The 18741-nt window shown below is 41.9% G+C and overlaps 1 protein-coding gene across 1 annotated transcript in view; it reads left to right on the top strand.

Moving 5' to 3' along the window:
• Positions 1-18741, top strand: part of LOC127577979 (myb-like protein X) — a 47295-nt gene that overhangs the window by 12853 nt on the left and 15701 nt on the right. The window contains exons 6-17 of the mRNA XM_052029687.1: positions 2972-3061; positions 4009-4092; positions 5186-5275; positions 6364-6453; positions 7541-7630; positions 8718-8807; positions 11074-11163; positions 12251-12340; positions 13429-13518; positions 14606-14695; positions 15784-15873; positions 18139-18228. Coding sequence (XP_051885647.1) covers positions 2972-3061; positions 4009-4092; positions 5186-5275; positions 6364-6453; positions 7541-7630; positions 8718-8807; positions 11074-11163; positions 12251-12340; positions 13429-13518; positions 14606-14695; positions 15784-15873; positions 18139-18228 — 1074 coding nt within the window. The remainder of the gene's footprint in view (positions 1-2971; positions 3062-4008; positions 4093-5185; positions 5276-6363; positions 6454-7540; positions 7631-8717; positions 8808-11073; positions 11164-12250; positions 12341-13428; positions 13519-14605; positions 14696-15783; positions 15874-18138; positions 18229-18741) is intronic.

Below are 18741 nucleotides of genomic sequence, written 5' to 3' on the forward strand. Positions count from 1 at the left end.
GCACTCTCTCCAGCTCAATGGCATCTTTCCTATAGCACGATGACCAAAACTAACATACTATTCCAAATGTGGCCTCACCGATGTCTTGTACAACTGCAACATAACATCCCAAGTACTATACCCAATGCCCCGACTGATGAAGGCCAGTGTGCCAAAAGCCTTCTTCACTACTCTGTCTACCTGTGATGCCACTTTCAGTGAACTATGTACATGTACTCCTAGGTCCCTCTGTTCTACAACTCTCCCTCGGGCTCTACCATTCACTGTGAAAGTCCTGTCCTGGTTTGACTTCCCAAAATGCAACATCTTGCACTTATTAGAATTAAACTCGATTTACCATTTTTTGGCCCACTTACCCAGTTGATAAAGATCCCATAGTAATTCCTGATACCCTTCTTCACTGTCAATGATACCACCTATTTTAGTATCATCTGCAAACTTACTAACTATGCCTTGTACATTCAAATCGTTGCTATAGATGACAAACAACAATGGGCCACTACTGACCCCTGAGGCACACAACAAGTCATGGGCCCCCAGTCTGAAAACAACCTTCCACCGTCACCCTTTGCTTCCTACCATCAAGCTAAGCCAGCTCTCCCTGGATCCCATGAGATCCAACCTTCCAGAGCAGCCTACAATGAGGAACTTCATCAAAGGCCTTGCTGAAGTCCATAGAAACTACGTCCATCATCCTTCCCTCATTGAACTTCTTAGTTACTTCTTCAAAAACATCAATCAAATACATGAGACATAATCTCCCACTCACAAAGCCATGCTGACTATCCCTAATCCCTAAACCCCTGGTCCTTCCAAATGCATGTATATCTTATCGATCAGAATACCCTCCAATAATTACCTACCACAGATGTTAGGCTTACTGATCTATAGTTCCCAGGTTTTTCTTTGCAACCCTTTTTAAATAAAGGCACAACATGAGCCATCCTCCAGTCTTCCGGCACCGCCCCAGTCACTAATGATGATGCATATATCTCATCCAGGGCTCTTGCAACCTCTTCTCTAGCTTCCCATAGCTTTCTTGGATATACCTGATCAGGCCCCGGAGATTTATCTACCTTCATATGTTTTAAGATGTCTGGCATCTCCTCCACTGTAATGCGGACTATCCTCAAAACGTCCCCATTAACCTTCCAAAGTTCCCTGGTCTTCTTGACTTTCTCCACAGGAAAGAGGTTTCCTTACATCCAAGTTCAGTTGTTGCCAAGCGATTTGATCATAGAAATATTTGCTGCTTATAGCCACAAATACACTTGATAAAATGACAAGAAACCTCATCATTTTTATATTGCCAAAGAAGACAGAGTTATCATTTTGACTAACTTATAACTTCTAACATTGAAGTCTAGCAAACATCTGGATTGTGTCAGAAGCTGAATCAGAATAGAAATGTATGCCTAGAGTTACGAGTCTAATAGAATAAGAATTGCAGCTATTTACTGTCAGTGCGACATGCAGATCTTCAGGAAAGGTAATCAATGTCAAAGTAGTGAAGGAGCACTGCAAAGATTCTGAGGACAGAATCCACATTGCTGGAAAGGCTTAAGTTATCTTTGCTCAGGAAATGTTGCCATTCCTTCAACTGGGAGATCTTACTTTGTTTGAATGCAGTGCCAAATTCAGGTGTCACCACAACAAAAGCCGATGAGAATAAAACTGATCAAATGGACAAGGATAATCAAAGTGCAGAAGAAAATGCAGGGAAGAATTTGTTGAAAAATCCAGGATATTCTTGAAATCCAAATGAGATTTGCTCGAAATCCAGATTATGAAACCTGTGCATTTTTAACATTTAGTTAATTCCTGCAAATATTGTCAATGCACTTCAGATTCCAACACACCCAGGGGGATGTCAGAAGTAGTTAAGCATACATGGATGCTCTTGTATGACACGAAAGGAAACATAAAAAATCAGCGTCACCATCATAATCCATCAAAATTCGACTCCAGTTTCCTCAAATTAGATATTCCTTCCCTTGATTGCAGTGCCAAATGGTAAAGACAAAAAATTAAAGCCTATTAAAGATGGAAGTAAGTTAAAGCACAAAAGTAAATGCAGAAAAAGATGCAGGTAGTTTTTTTTTACTTTAGTTGCAAGGTACCAGTTGAAGACAGAATGAAACTTCTTTGTGGTTCAGGTATTGTGATCTACAAATACTTACTCCCTGGAAAATTCCTGTAGAAAAAGCCAGCATCATTCAGTGATCCAAACAGGCTAGTGGAAGGCAGATCATTCAATATCCTGCAAGACCTGATTATGTGTTTCTACAGACAGTCCTGGGCATCATGGATGGAAACATGCCACCTTTGCTACGTCTGCCTGCAGCATTCAGTGATCTGAACAGGCTGATCAAACACATTTCAACTTTCATGCAGGCCTTGATCTTGTATCTTTATTGACAACCCTGCACATCATGTATTGAAACAAATTAGTGTCACTACCATTATCTGACACTCCCCGATTCCTCAAATTCAAGAATGCGTAGACATTTCATTTTGGAACTCCACACTTTCACGGTCACTTTTGCCATATGATTTAACTGTGCTGAGGTCTGTTGATCTTTACCACAAGCGCAGTTGTAAAACGCTTGCTAAATGGATCAAATTTTACATCACCCAGGTGACAGAGACACAGCTTGTACAGCGTGAGAAGCTGAGGGATGGGCATATTGAAGAGAAACAAACATTTGGCTAATATTGGATCTGGATGAGAGAAAAACGTCCTGCGTAGAGTGCCATATCTATTTGAAGAAGAGTTATAGGTCTTTTCTGCAGCTCTGAGGTCCTGTTCTTTAGCCAGGTTAAAGTTTCACTTCTGTCTTCTGAAAATGTGGGAGGTGAACTACAAAAATGTGAGAGAGACAAATCAGCTTCTTGGCATGCATTACTATATCTTGTCTGAAGCTGTGCTCTCAGTATTCTACCTGAATGACTTTCCATTGTTTGAATCTAGGGCCGACATCAGAAGAAGCCACAGCAAATGGTGATAAAGATGAAAAGGATAAAGGGAAGCCAAATAATGAAACTGGACCACAAAGTACAGGTGATATGTTTGTTGAATCACACTGGGATTTGTTGAAACAACAACAGGAGCAGAGGGATCTTGGGGTCCATATCCACAGATCCCTGAAAGTTGCCTCTCAGGTGGATAGGGTAGTTAAGAAAACATATGGGATGTTAGCATTCATCAGTCACGGGATGGAGTGTAACAGCCGCGAGGTAATGACGCAGTTCTTACAAAACTCCGGTTAGAACGCACTTAGAGTACTTTGTCCAGTTCTGATCACCTCATTATAGGAAGTATGTGGAAGTGTTGGAAAGGGTGCAGAGGAGATTCACGAGGATGCTACCTGGTTTAGGGAGTATGCATTATGAGAAGAGACTAATGCAGCTAGGGCTTTACTCTTCGCAGAGAAGGATGGTGAGAGGGGACATGATAGAGGTGAACAAAATATTAAGAGGAATACATAGAGTGGACAGTCAGCGCCTCTCTCCATGGGCACCAATTCTCAATACAAGAGGGCATGGCTTTAAAGTAATGCATGTGAAGTTCGAGGGAGATATCATAAGAAGGTTTTTTAACGAAAGGCGTGCTTGGGGCATGGAAAACGCTGCCTGGGGTGGTAGTGGATGCAGGTTCATTGGTCAAATTCAAGACATTGCTAGATAAGCATAAGGAGGAATTTAAAATGGATTGATACTTGGGAGGAAGGGGTCAGATAGTCTTAGGCGAGGTTTATCAGTCGGCACAACATTGTAGGACAAAGTGCCTGTATTGTGCTGTGGTGTTCTATGCTTCTATGATATAATGCCAGCATCATTCTGTGATCTGAACATGCTGATGGAATACAGTTGAACTTTCTTCCTTTGACCTTTCATGTGTACTGACAGCCCTGGGCAAAATCACTTTTTCGGAATTCGTTACCATATCTTGTCTCAAGCTGTGTTGTCAATATTATATCTGAATGACCTTGCATTGTTTGAATCTAGCGCCGACATCAGAACAAACCCCAGCAAATGGTAACAAAGATGAACAAGAGAAAGAGAAGACAAAGAATGAAGCTGGAGCAGAAAGTACGGGTGATACGTTTGTTGAGTCACACTGGGATCTGTTGAACGCGTAATGACCTTTTCTAGCCATCCAGAATCTGTAGATTGTAATGAATCACACCGAGCTAATTCCTGTGGGTGCTGTCTGCATCCCTTGCTACCATCACAACCAGGGGGACGTTAGAATATTCAAATTTACCACTGGCAGTTGAGTGTCCATGATACTGTAGCTAATGAATGGTAAACTGAAAAAATGCAAGTAATTTGATCCAAAAAAGTAATTAAAATGCAGAAAAAGCTGCAGGAAAATACTTTATTTAATTTGTGTATTTCTGTTGAAGGCAGATTGGGAATTAATTGCCATTCAGGAAATCTGATCTGCAAGTTTTAAATGCATGAAAAATTGCTGCATATCAAATACTGGGACCTCTGCTTTTCGTGATTTTTATGAATGACTTGGATGAAGGGGTAGAAGGGTGGGTTGACAAGTTTGCAGACGGCAGAAATGTTGATGGTGTTGTGGATAGTGTGGAGGATTGTCGAAGATTGCAGAGGGACATTGATAGGATGCAGAGCTGGGCGGAGAAGTGGCAGATGGAGTTCACTCAGGAAAAGTGTGAGGTGTCACGGTTTGGAAGGATAAACTCCAAGGCAGAGCACAAAGTGACTGGCAGGATTATGGGTAGTGTGGAGGAGCAGAGGGATCTTGGGGTCCGTATCCGCAGACCCTGAAAGTTGCCTCACAGGTGGATAGGGTAGTTTGGGTAGTTAAGAAAACATATGAGATTGCTAGGTAAGCATAAGGATGAATTTAAAATGGAGTGATACTTGGGAGGAAGGGGTTAGATAGTCTTAGGCGAGGTTTAACGGTCGGCACAAAATTGTAGGCCAGACAGCCTGTCTTGTGCTGTGCTGTTCTATGCTTCTATGATATAATACCAGCATCATTCTGTGATCTGAACATGCTGATGGAATACAGTTGAACTTTCCTGCTTTGAGCTTTCATGTGTACTGACAGCCCTGGTCAAAATCACTTTTTCGGAATTCGTTACCATATCTTGTCTCAAGCTGTGTTGTCAATATTATATCTGAATGACCTTGCATTGTTTGAATCTAGCGCCGACATCAGAACAAACCCCATTAAATGGTAACAAAGATGAACAAGAGAAAGACAAGCCAAAGAATGAAGCTGGAGCAGAAAGTACAGGTGATACGTTTGTTGAATCACACTGGGATCTGTTGAACGCCTAATGAGATTTTCTAGCCATCCAGAATCTGTAGATTGCAATGAATCGCACCGAGCTAATTCCTGTGGGTGCTGTCTGCATCCCTTGTTACCATCACAGCCAGGGGGATGTTAGAATATTCAAATTTACCACTGGCAGTTGAGTGTCCATGATACTGTCGCTAATGAATGGTAAACTGATAAAAATGCAAGTAATTTGAACCAAAAAAATAATTAAAATGCAGAAAAAGCTGCAGGAAAATAATTTATTCAATTTCTGTATTTCTGTTGAAGGCAGATTGGGAATTAATTGCAGTTCAGGAAATCTGATCTGCAAGTTTTAAATGCATGAAAAATTCCTGCATATCAAATACTGGGACCTCTGCTTTTCGTGATTTTTATGAATGACTTGGATGAAGGGGTAGAAGGGTGGGTTGACAAGTTTGCAGACGGCAGAAATGTTGGTGGTGTTGTGGATAGTGTGGAGGATTGTCGAAGATTGCAGAGGGACATTGATAGGATGCAGAGCTGGGCGGAGAAGTGGCAGATGGAGTTCACTCAGGAAAAGTGTGAGGTGGCACGGTTTGGAAGGATAAACTCCAAGGCAGAGCACAAAGTGACTGGCAGGATTATGGGTAGTGTGGAGGAGCAGAGGGATCTTGGGGTCCGTATCCGCAGACCCTGAAAGTTGCCTCACAGGTGGATAGGGTAGTTTGGGTAGTTAAGAAAACATATGAGATTGCTAGGTAAGCATAAGGATGAATTTAAAATGGAGTGATACTTGGGAGGAAGGGGTTAGATAGTCTTAGGCGAGGTTTAACGGTCGGCACAAAATTGTAGGCCAGACAGCCTGTCTTGTGCTGTGCTGTTCTATGCTTCTATGATATAATACCAGCATCATTCTGTGATCTGAACATGCTGATGGAATACAGTTGAACTTTCCTGCTTTGAGCTTTCATGTGTACTGACAGCCCTGGTCAAAATCACTTTTTCGGAATTCGTTACCATATCTTGTCTCAAGCTGTGTTGTCAATATTATATCTGAATGACCTTGCATTGTTTGAATCTAGCGTCGACATCAGAACAAACCCCAGCAAATGGTAACAAAGATGAACAAGAGAAAGAGAAGACAAAGAATGAAGCTGGAGCAGAAAATACAGGTGATACGTTTGTTGAATCACACTGGGATCTGTTGAACGCGTAATGACCTTTTCTAGCCATCCAGAATCTGTAGATTGTAATGAATCACACCGAGCTAATTCCTGTGGGTGCTGTCTGCATCCCTTGCTACCATCACAACCAGGGGGACGTTAGAATATTCAAATTTACCACTGGCAGTTGAGTGTCCATGATACTGTAGCTAATGAATGGTAAACTGAAAAAATGCAAGTAATTTGATCCAAACAAGTAATTAAAATGCAGAAAAAGCTGCAGGAAAATACTTTATTTAATTTGTGTATTTCTGTTGAAGGCAGATTGGGAATTAATTGCCATTCAGGAAATCTGATCTGCAAGTTTTAAATGCATGAAAAATTGCTGCATATCAAATACTGGGACCTCTGCTTTTCGTGATTTTTATGAATGACTTGGATGAAGGGGTAGAAGGGTTGGTTGAGAAGTTTGCAGACGGCAGAAATGTTGATGGTGTTGTGGATAGTGTGGAGGATTGTCGAAGATTGCAGAGGGACATTGATAGGATGCAGAGCTGGGCGGAGAAGTGGCAGATGGAGTTCACTCAGGAAAAGTGTGAGGTGTCACGGTTTGGAAGGATAAACTCCAAGGCAGAGCACAAAGTGACTGGCAGGATTATGGGTAGTGTGGAGGAGCAGAGGGATCTTGGGGTCCGTATCCGCAGACCCTGAAAGTTGCCTCACAGGTGGATAGGGTAGTTTGGGTAGTTAAGAAAACATATGAGATTGCTAGGTAAGCATAAGGATGAATTTAAAATGGAGTGATACTTGGGAGGAAGGGGTTAGATAGTCTTAGGCGAGGTTTAACGGTCGGCACAAAATTGTAGGCCAGACAGCCTGTCTTGTGCTGTGCTGTTCTATGCTTCTATGATATAATACCAGCATCATTCTGTGATCTGAACATGCTGATGGAATACAGTTGAACTTTCCTGCTTTGAGCTTTCATGTGTACTGACAGCCCTGGTCAAAATCACTTTTTCGGAATTCGTTACCATATCTTGTCTCAAGCTGTGTTGTCAATATTATATCTGAATGACCTTGCATTGTTTGAATCTAGCGTCGACATCAGAACAAACCCCAGCAAATGGTAACAAAGATGAACAAGAGAAAGAGAAGACAAAGAATGAAGCTGGAGCAGAAAATACAGGTGATACGTTTGTTGAATCACACTGGGATCTGTTGAACGCGTAATGACCTTTTCTAGCCATCCAGAATCTGTAGATTGTAATGAATCACACCGAGCTAATTCCTGTGGGTGCTGTCTGCATCCCTTGCTACCATCACAACCAGGGGGACGTTAGAATATTCAAATTTACCACTGGCAGTTGAGTGTCCATGATACTGTAGCTAATGAATGGTAAACTGAAAAAATGCAAGTAATTTGATCCAAACAAGTAATTAAAATGCAGAAAAAGCTGCAGGAAAATACTTTATTTAATTTGTGTATTTCTGTTGAAGGCAGATTGGGAATTAATTGCCATTCAGGAAATCTGATCTGCAAGTTTTAAATGCATGAAAAATTGCTGCATATCAAATACTGGGACCTCTGCTTTTCGTGATTTTTATGAATGACTTGGATGAAGGGGTAGAAGGGTTGGTTGAGAAGTTTGCAGACGGCAGAAATGTTGATGGTGTTGTGGATAGTGTGGAGGATTGTCGAAGATTGCAGAGGGACATTGATAGGATGCAGAGCTGGGCGGAGAAGTGGCAGATGGAGTTCACTCAGGAAAAGTGTGAGGTGGCACGGTTTGGAAGGATAAACTCCAAGGCAGAGCACAAAGTGACTGGCAGGATTATGGGTAGTGTGGAGGAGCAGAGGGATCTTGGGGTCCGTATCCGCAGACCCTGAAAGTTGCCTCACAGGTGGATAGGGTAGTTTGGGTAGTTAAGAAAACATATGAGATTGCTAGGTAAGCATAAGGATGAATTTAAAATGGAGTGATACTTGGGAGGAAGGGGTTAGATAGTCTTAGGCGAGGTTTAACGGTCGGCACAAAATTGTAGGCCAGACAGCCTGTCTTGTGCTGTGCTGTTCTATGCTTCTATGATATAATACCAGCATCATTCTGTGATCTGAACATGCTGATGGAATACAGTTGAACTTTCCTGCTTTGAGCTTTCATGTGTACTGACAGCCCTGGTCAAAATCACTTTTTCGGAATTCGTTACCATATCTTGTCTCAAGCTGTGTTGTCAATATTATATCTGAATGACCTTGCATTGTTTGAATCTAGCGCCGACATCAGAACAAACCCCATTAAATGGTAACAAAGATGAACAAGAGAAAGACAAGCCAAAGAATGAAGCTGGAGCAGAAAGTACAGGTGATACGTTTGTTGAATCACACTGGGATCTGTTGAACGCCTAATGAGATTTTCTAGCCATCCAGATTCTGTAGATTGCAATGAATCGCACCGAGCTAATTCCTGTGGGTGCTGTCTGCATCCCTTGTTACCATCACAGCCAGGGGGATGTTAGAATATTCAAATTTACCACTGGCAGTTGAGTGTCCATGATACTGTCGCAAATGAATGGTAAACTGATAACAATGCAAGTAATTTGAACCAAAAAAATAATTAAAATGCAGAAAAAGCTGCAGGAAAATAATTTATTCAATTTCTGTATTTCTGTTGAAGGCAGATTGGGAATTAATTGCAGTTCAGGAAATCTGATCTGCAAGTTTTAAATGCATGAAAAATTGCTGCATATCAAATACTGGGACCTCTGCTTTTCGTGATTTTTATGAATGACTTGGATGAAGGGGTAGAAGGGTGGGTTGACAAGTTTGCAGACGGCAGAAATGTTGATGGTGTTGTGGATAGTGTGGAGGATTGTCGAAGATTGCAGAGGGACATTGATAGGATGCAGAGCTGGGCGGAGAAGTGGCAGATGGAGTTCACTCAGGAAAAGTGTGAGGTGGCACGGTTTGGGAGGATAAACTCCAAGGCAGAGCACAAAGTGACTGGCAGGATTATGGGTAGTGTGGAGGAGCAGAGGGATCTTGGGGTCCGTATCCGCAGACCCTGAAAGTTGCCTCACAGGTGGATAGGGTAGTTTGGGTAGTTAAGAAAACATATGAGATTGCTAGGTAAGCATAAGGATGAATTTAAAATGGAGTGATACTTGGGAGGAAGGGGTTAGATAGTCTTAGGCGAGGTTTAACGGTCGGCACAAAATTGTAGGCCAGACAGCCTGTCTTGTGCTGTGCTGTTCTATGCTTCTATGATATAATACCAGCATCATTCTGTGATCTGAACATGCTGATGGAATACAGTTGAACTTTCCTGCTTTGAGCTTTCATGTGTACTGACAGCCCTGGTCAAAATCACTTTTTCGGAATTCGTTACCATATCTTGTCTCAAGCTGTGTTGTCAATATTATATCTGAATGACCTTGCATTGTTTGAATCTAGCGCCGACATCAGAACAAACCCCATTAAATGGTAACAAAGATGAACAAGAGAAAGACAAGCCAAAGAATGAAGCTGGAGCAGAAAGTACAGGTGATACGTTTGTTGAATCACACTGGGATCTGTTGAACGCCTAATGAGATTTTCTAGCCATCCAGAATCTGTAGATTGCAATGAATCGCACCGAGCTAATTCCTGTGGGTGCTGTCTGCATCCCTTGTTACCATCACAGCCAGGGGGATGTTAGAATATTCAAATTTACCACTGGCAGTTGAGTGTCCATGATACTGTCGCTAATGAATGGTAAACTGATAAAAATGCAAGTAATTTGAACCAAAAAAATAATTAAAATGCAGAAAAAGCTGCAGGAAAATAATTTATTCAATCTCTGTATTTCTGTTGAAGGCAGATTGGGAATTAATTGCAGTTCAGGAAATCTGATCTGCAAGTTTTAAATGCATGAAAAATTCCTGCATATCAAATACTGGGACCTCTGCTTTTCGTGATTTTTATGAATGACTTGGATGAAGGGGTAGAAGGGTGGGTTGACAAGTTTGCAGACGGCAGAAATGTTGATGGTGATGTGGATAGTGCGGAGGATTGTCGAAGATTGCAGAGGGACATTGATAGGATGCAGAGCTGGGCGGAGAAGTGGCAGATGGAGTTCACTCAGGAAAAGTGTGAGGTGGCACGGTTTGGGAGGATAAACTCCAAGGCAGAGCACAAAGTGACTGGCAGGATTATGGGTAGTGTGGAGGAGCAGAGGGATCTTGGGGTCCGTATCCGCAGACCCTGAAAGTTGCCTCACAGGTGGATAGGGTAGTTTGGGTAGTTAAGAAAACATATGAGATTGCTAGGTAAGCATAAGGATGAATTTAAAATGGAGTGATACTTGGGAGGAAGGGGTTAGATAGTCTTAGGCGAGGTTTAACGGTCGGCACAAAATTGTAGGCCAGACAGCCTGTCTTGTGCTGTGCTGTTCTATGCTTCTATGATATAATACCAGCATCATTCTGTGATCTGAACATGCTGATGGAATACAGTTGAACTTTCCTGCTTTGAGCTTTCATGTGTACTGACAGCCCTGGTCAAAATCACTTTTTCGGAATTCGTTACCATATCTTGTCTCAAGCTGTGTTGTCAATATTATATCTGAATGACCTTGCATTGTTTGAATCTAGCGTCGACATCAGAACAAACCCCAGCAAATGGTAACAAAGATGAACAAGAGAAAGAGAAGACAAAGAATGAAGCTGGAGCAGAAAATACAGGTGATACGTTTGTTGAATCACACTGGGATCTGTTGAACGCGTAATGACCTTTTCTAGCCATCCAGAATCTGTAGATTGTAATGAATCACACCGAGCTAATTCCTGTGGGTGCTGTCTGCATCCCTTGCTACCATCACAACCAGGGGGACGTTAGAATATTCAAATTTACCACTGGCAGTTGAGTGTCCATGATACTGTAGCTAATGAATGGTAAACTGAAAAAATGCAAGTAATTTGATCCAAAAAAGTAATTAAAATGCAGAAAAAGCTGCAGGAAAATACTTTATTTAATTTGTGTATTTCTGTTGAAGGCAGATTGGGAATTAATTGCCATTCAGGAAATCTGATCTGCAAGTTTTAAATGCATGAAAAATTGCTGCATATCAAATACTGGGACCTCTGCTTTTCGTGATTTTTATGAATGACTTGGATGAAGGGGTAGAAGGGTTGGTTGAGAAGTTTGCAGACGGCAGAAATGTTGATGGTGTTGTGGATAGTGTGGAGGATTGTCGAAGATTGCAGAGGGACATTGATAGGATGCAGAGCTGGGCGGAGAAGTGGCAGATGGAGTTCACTCAGGAAAAGTGTGAGGTGGCACGGTTTGGAAGGATAAACTCCAAGGCAGAGCACAAAGTGACTGGCAGGATTATGGGTAGTGTGGAGGAGCAGAGGGATCTTGGGGTCCGTATCCGCAGACCCTGAAAGTTGCCTCACAGGTGGATAGGGTAGTTTGGGTAGTTAAGAAAACATATGAGATTGCTAGGTAAGCATAAGGATGAATTTAAAATGGAGTGATACTTGGGAGGAAGGGGTTAGATAGTCTTAGGCGAGGTTTAACGGTCGGCACAAAATTGTAGGCCAGACAGCCTGTCTTGTGCTGTGCTGTTCTATGCTTCTATGATATAATACCAGCATCATTCTGTGATCTGAACATGCTGATGGAATACAGTTGAACTTTCCTGCTTTGAGCTTTCATGTGTACTGACAGCCCTGGTCAAAATCACTTTTTCGGAATTCGTTACCATATCTTGTCTCAAGCTGTGTTGTCAATATTATATCTGAATGACCTTGCATTGTTTGAATCTAGCGCCGACATCAGAACAAACCCCATTAAATGGTAACAAAGATGAACAAGAGAAAGACAAGCCAAAGAATGAAGCTGGAGCAGAAAGTACAGGTGATACGTTTGTTGAATCACACTGGGATCTGTTGAACGCCTAATGAGATTTTCTAGCCATCCAGATTCTGTAGATTGCAATGAATCGCACCGAGCTAATTCCTGTGGGTGCTGTCTGCATCCCTTGTTACCATCACAGCCAGGGGGATGTTAGAATATTCAAATTTACCACTGGCAGTTGAGTGTCCATGATACTGTCGCTAATGAATGGTAAACTGATAAAAATGCAAGTAATTTGAACCAAAAAAATAATTAAAATGCAGAAAAAGCTGCAGGAAAATAATTTATTCAATTTCTGTATTTCTGTTGAAGGCAGATTGGGAATTAATTGCAGTTCAGGAAATCTGATCTGCAAGTTTTAAATGCATGAAAAATTCCTGCATATCAAATACTGGGACCTCTGCTTTTCGTGATTTTTATGAATGACTTGGATGAAGGGGTAGAAGGGTGGGTTGACAAGTTTGCAGACGGCAGAAATGTTGATGGTGATGTGGATAGTGCGGAGGATTGTCGAAGATTGCAGAGGGACATTGATAGGATGCAGAGCTGGGCGGAGAAGTGGCAGATGGAGTTCACTCAGGAAAAGTGTGAGGTGGCACGGTTTGGGAGGATAAACTCCAAGGCAGAGCACAAAGTGACTGGCAGGATTATGGGTAGTGTGGAGGAGCAGAGGGATCTTGGGGTCCGTATCCGCAGACCCTGAAAGTTGCCTCACAGGTGGATAGGGTAGTTTGGGTAGTTAAGAAAACATATGAGATTGCTAGGTAAGCATAAGGATGAATTTAAAATGGAGTGATACTTGGGAGGAAGGGGTTAGATAGTCTTAGGCGAGGTTTAACGGTCGGCACAAAATTGTAGGCCAGACAGCCTGTCTTGTGCTGTGCTGTTCTATGCTTCTATGATATAATACCAGCATCATTCTGTGATCTGAACATGCTGATGGAATACAGTTGAACTTTCCTGCTTTGAGCTTTCATGTGTACTGACAGCCCTGGTCAAAATCACTTTTTCGGAATTCGTTACCATATCTTGTCTCAAGCTGTGTTGTCAATATTATATCTGAATGACCTTGCATTGTTTGAATCTAGCGTCGACATCAGAACAAACCCCAGCAAATGGTAACAAAGATGAACAAGAGAAAGAGAAGACAAAGAATGAAGCTGGAGCAGAAAATACAGGTGATACGTTTGTTGAATCACACTGGGATCTGTTGAACGCGTAATGACCTTTTCTAGCCATCCAGAATCTGTAGATTGTAATGAATCACACCGAGCTAATTCCTGTGGGTGCTGTCTGCATCCCTTGCTACCATCACAACCAGGGGGACGTTAGAATATTCAAATTTACCACTGGCAGTTGAGTGTCCATGATACTGTAGCTAATGAATGGTAAACTGAAAAAATGCAAGTAATTTGATCCAAAAAAGTAATTAAAATGCAGAAAAAGCTGCAGGAAAATACTTTATTTAATTTGTGTATTTCTGTTGAAGGCAGATTGGGAATTAATTGCCATTCAGGAAATCTGATCTGCAAGTTTTAAATGCATGAAAAATTGCTGCATATCAAATACTGGGACCTCTGCTTTTCGTGATTTTTATGAATGACTTGGATGAAGGGGTAGAAGGGTTGGTTGAGAAGTTTGCAGACGGCAGAAATGTTGATGGTGTTGTGGATAGTGTGGAGGATTGTCGAAGATTGCAGAGGGACATTGATAGGATGCAGAGCTGGGCGGAGAAGTGGCAGATGGAGTTCACTCAGGAAAAGTGTGAGGTGGCACGGTTTGGAAGGATAAACTCCAAGGCAGAGCACAAAGTGACTGGCAGGATTATGGGTAGTGTGGAGGAGCAGAGGGATCTTGGGGTCCGTATCCGCAGACCCTGAAAGTTGCCTCACAGGTGGATAGGGTAGTTTGGGTAGTTAAGAAAACATATGAGATTGCTAGGTAAGCATAAGGATGAATTTAAAATGGAGTGATACTTGGGAGGAAGGGGTTAGATAGTCTTAGGCGAGGTTTAACGGTCGGCACAAAATTGTAGGCCAGACAGCCTGTCTTGTGCTGTGCTGTTCTATGCTTCTATGATATAATACCAGCATCATTCTGTGATCTGAACATGCTGATGGAATACAGTTGAACTTTCCTGCTTTGAGCTTTCATGTGTACTGACAGCCCTGGTCAAAATCACTTTTTCGGAATTCGTTACCATATCTTGTCTCAAGCTGTGTTGTCAATATTATATCTGAATGACCTTGCATTGTTTGAATCTAGCGCCGACATCAGAACAAACCCCATTAAATGGTAACAAAGATGAACAAGAGAAAGACAAGCCAAAGAATGAAGCTGGAGCAGAAAGTACAGGTGATACGTTTGTTGAATCACACTGGGATCTGTTGAACGCCTAATGAGATTTTCTAGCCATCCAGATTCTGTAGATTGCAATGAATCGCACCGAGCTAATTCCTGTGGGTGCTGTCTGCATCCCTTGTTACCATCACAGCCAGGGGGATGTTAGAATATTCAAATTTACCACTGGCAGTTGAGTGTCCATGATACTGTCGCAAATGAATGGTAAACTGATAACAATGCAAGTAATTTGAACCAAAAAAATAATTAAAATGCAGAAAAAGCTGCAGGAAAATAATTTATTCAATTTCTGTATTTCTGTTGAAGGCAGATTGGGAATTAATTGCAGTTCAGGAAATCTGATCTGCAAGTTTTAAATGCATGAAAATTTGCTGCATATCAAATACTGGGACCTCTGCTTTTCGTGATTTTTATGAATGACTTGGATGAAGGGGTAGAAGGGTGGGTTGACAAGTTTGCAGACGGCAGAAATGTTGATGGTGTTGTGGATAGTGTGGAGGATTGTCGAAGATTGCAGAGGGACATTGATAGGATGCAGAGCTGGGCGGAGAAGTGGCAGATGGAGTTCACTCAGGAAAAGTGTGAGGTGGCACGGTTTGGGAGGAGAAACTCCAAGGCAGAGCACAAAGTGACTGGCAGGATTATGGGTAGTGTGGAGGAGCAGAGGGATCTTGGGGTCCGTATCCGCAGACCCTGAAAGTTGCCTCACAGGTGGATAGGGTAGTTTGGGTAGTTAAGAAAACATATGAGATTGCTAGGTAAGCATAAGGATGAATTTAAAATGGAGTGATACTTGGGAGGAAGGGGTTAGATAGTCTTAGGCGAGGTTTAACGGTCGGCACAAAATTGTAGGCCAGACAGCCTGTCTTGTGCTGTGCTGTTCTATGCTTCTATGATATAATACCAGCATCATTCTGTGATCTGAACATGCTGATGGAATACAGTTGAACTTTCCTGCTTTGAGCTTTCATGTGTACTGACAGCCCTGGTCAAAATCACTTTTTCGGAATTCGTTACCATATCTTGTCTCAAGCTGTGTTGTCAATATTATATCTGAATGACCTTGCATTGTTTGAATCTAGCGTCGACATCAGAACAAACCCCAGCAAATGGTAACAAAGATGAACAAGAGAAAGAGAAGACAAAGAATGAAGCTGGAGCAGAAAATACAGGTGATACGTTTGTTGAATCACACTGGGATCTGTTGAACGCGTAATGACCTTTTCTAGCCATCCAGAATCTGTAGATTGTAATGAATCACACCGAGCTAATTCCTGTGGGTGCTGTCTGCATCCCTTGCTACCATCACAACCAGGGGGACGTTAGAATATTCAAATTTACCACTGGCAGTTGAGTGTCCATGATACTGTAGCTAATGAATGGTAAACTGAAAAAATGCAAGTAATTTGATCCAAAAAAGTAATTAAAATGCAGAAAAAGCTGCAGGAAAATACTTTATTTAATTTGTGTATTTCTGTTGAAGGCAGATTGGGAATTAATTGCCATTCAGGAAATCTGATCTGCAAGTTTTAAATGCATGAAAAATTGCTGCATATCAAATACTGGGACCTCTGCTTTTCGTGATTTTTATGAATGACTTGGATGAAGGGGTAGAAGGGTTGGTTGAGAAGTTTGCAGACGGCAGAAATGTTGATGGTGTTGTGGATAGTGTGGAGGATTGTCGAAGATTGCAGAGGGACATTGATAGGATGCAGAGCTGGGCGGAGAAGTGGCAGATGGAGTTCACTCAGGAAAAGTGTGAGGTGGCACGGTTTGGAAGGATAAACTCCAAGGCAGAGCACAAAGTGACTGGCAGGATTATGGGTAGTGTGGAGGAGCAGAGGGATCTTGGGGTCCGTATCCGCAGACCCTGAAAGTTGCCTCACAGGTGGATAGGGTAGTTTGGGTAGTTAAGAAAACATATGAGATTGCTAGGTAAGCATAAGGATGAATTTAAAATGGAGTGATACTTGGGAGGAAGGGGTTAGATAGTCTTAGGCGAGGTTTAACGGTCGGCACAAAATTGTAGGCCAGACAGCCTGTCTTGTGCTGTGCTGTTCTATGCTTCTATGATATAATACCAGCATCATTCTGTGATCTGAACATGCTGATGGAATACAGTTGAACTTTCCTGCTTTGAGCTTTCATGTGTACTGACAGCCCTGGTCAAAATCACTTTTTCGGAATTCGTTACCATATCTTGTCTCAAGCTGTGTTGTCAATATTATATCTGAATGACCTTGCATTGTTTGAATCTAGCGCCGACATCAGAACAAACCCCATTAAATGGTAACAAAGATGAACAAGAGAAAGACAAGCCAAAGAATGAAGCTGGAGCAGAAAGTACAGGTGATACGTTTGTTGAATCACACTGGGATCTGTTGAACGCCTAATGAGATTTTCTAGCCATCCAGATTCTGTAGATTGCAATGAATCGCACCGAGCTAATTCCTGTGGGTGCTGTCTGCATCCCTTGTTACCATCACAGCCAGGGGGATGTTAGAATATTCAAATTTACCACTGGCAGTTGAGTGTCCATGATACTGTCGCAAATGAATGGTAAACTGATAACAATGCAAGTAATTTGAACCAAAAAAATAATTAAAATGCAGAAAAAGCTGCAGGAAAATAATTTATTCAATTTCTGTATTTCTGTTGAAGGCAGATTGGGAATTAATTGCAGTTCAGGAAATCTGATCTGCAAGTTTTAAATGCATGAAAAATTGCTGCATATCAAATACTGGGACCTCTGCTTTTCGTGATTTTTATGAATGACTTGGATGAAGGGGTAGAAGGGTGGGTTGACAAGTTTGCAGACGGCAGAAATGTTGATGGTGTTGTGGATAGTGTGGAGGATTGTCGAAGATTGCAGAGGGACATTGATAGGATGCAGAGCTGGGCGGAGAAGTGGCAGATGGAGTTCACTCAGGAAAAGTGTGAGGTGGCACGGTTTGGGAGGAGAAACTCCAAGGCAGAGCACAAAGTGACTGGCAGGATTATGGGTAGTGTGGAGGAGCAGAGGGATCTTGGGGTCCGTATCCGCAGACCCTGAAAGTTGCCTCACAGGTGGATAGGGTAGTTTGGGTAGTTAAGAAAACATATGAGATTGCTAGGTAAGCATAAGGATGAATTTAAAATGGAGTGATACTTGGGAGGAAGGGGTTAGATAGTCTTAGGCGAGGTTTAACGGTCGGCACAAAATTGTAGGCCAGACAGCCTGTCTTGTGCTGTGCTGTTCTATGCTTCTATGATATAATACCAGCATCATTCTGTGATCTGAACATGCTGATGGAATACAGTTGAACTTTCCTGCTTTGAGCTTTCATGTGTACTGACAGCCCTGGTCAAAATCACTTTTTCGGAATTCGTTACCATATCTTGTCTCAAGCTGTGTTGTCAATATTATATCTGAATGACCTTGCATTGTTTGAATCTAGCGCCGACATCAGAACAAACCCCAGCAAATGGTAACAAAGATGAACAAGAGAAAGACAAGCCAAAGAATGAAGCTGGAGCAGAAAGTACAGGTGATACGTTTATTGAATCACACTGGGATCTGTTGAACGCCTAATGAGATTTTCTAGCCATCCAGAATCTGTAGATTGCAATGAATCGCACCGAGCTAATTCCTGTGGGTGCTGTCTGCATCCCTTGCTACCATCACAGCCAGGGGGATGTTAGAATATTCAAATTTACCACTGGCAGTTGAGTGTCCATGATACTGTCGCTAATGAATGGTAAACTGATAAAAATGCAAGTAATTTGAACCAAAAAAATAATTAAAATGCAGAAAAAGCTGCAGGAAAATACTGTATTTAATTTGTGTATTTCTGTTGAAGGCAGATTGGGAATTAATTGCCATTCAGGAAATCTGATCTGCAAGTTTTAAATGCATGAAAAATTCCTGCATATCAAATACTGGGACCTCTGCTTTTCGTGATTTTTATGAATGACTTGGATGAAGGGGTAGAAGGGTGGGTTGAGAAGTTTGCAGACGGCAGAAATGTTGATGGTGATGTGGATAGTGTGGAGGATTGTCG

This window comes from Pristis pectinata, chromosome 14, assembly GCF_009764475.1.
Source record: "Pristis pectinata isolate sPriPec2 chromosome 14, sPriPec2.1.pri, whole genome shotgun sequence".
Lineage (NCBI taxonomy): Eukaryota > Metazoa > Chordata > Chondrichthyes > Rhinopristiformes > Pristidae > Pristis > Pristis pectinata.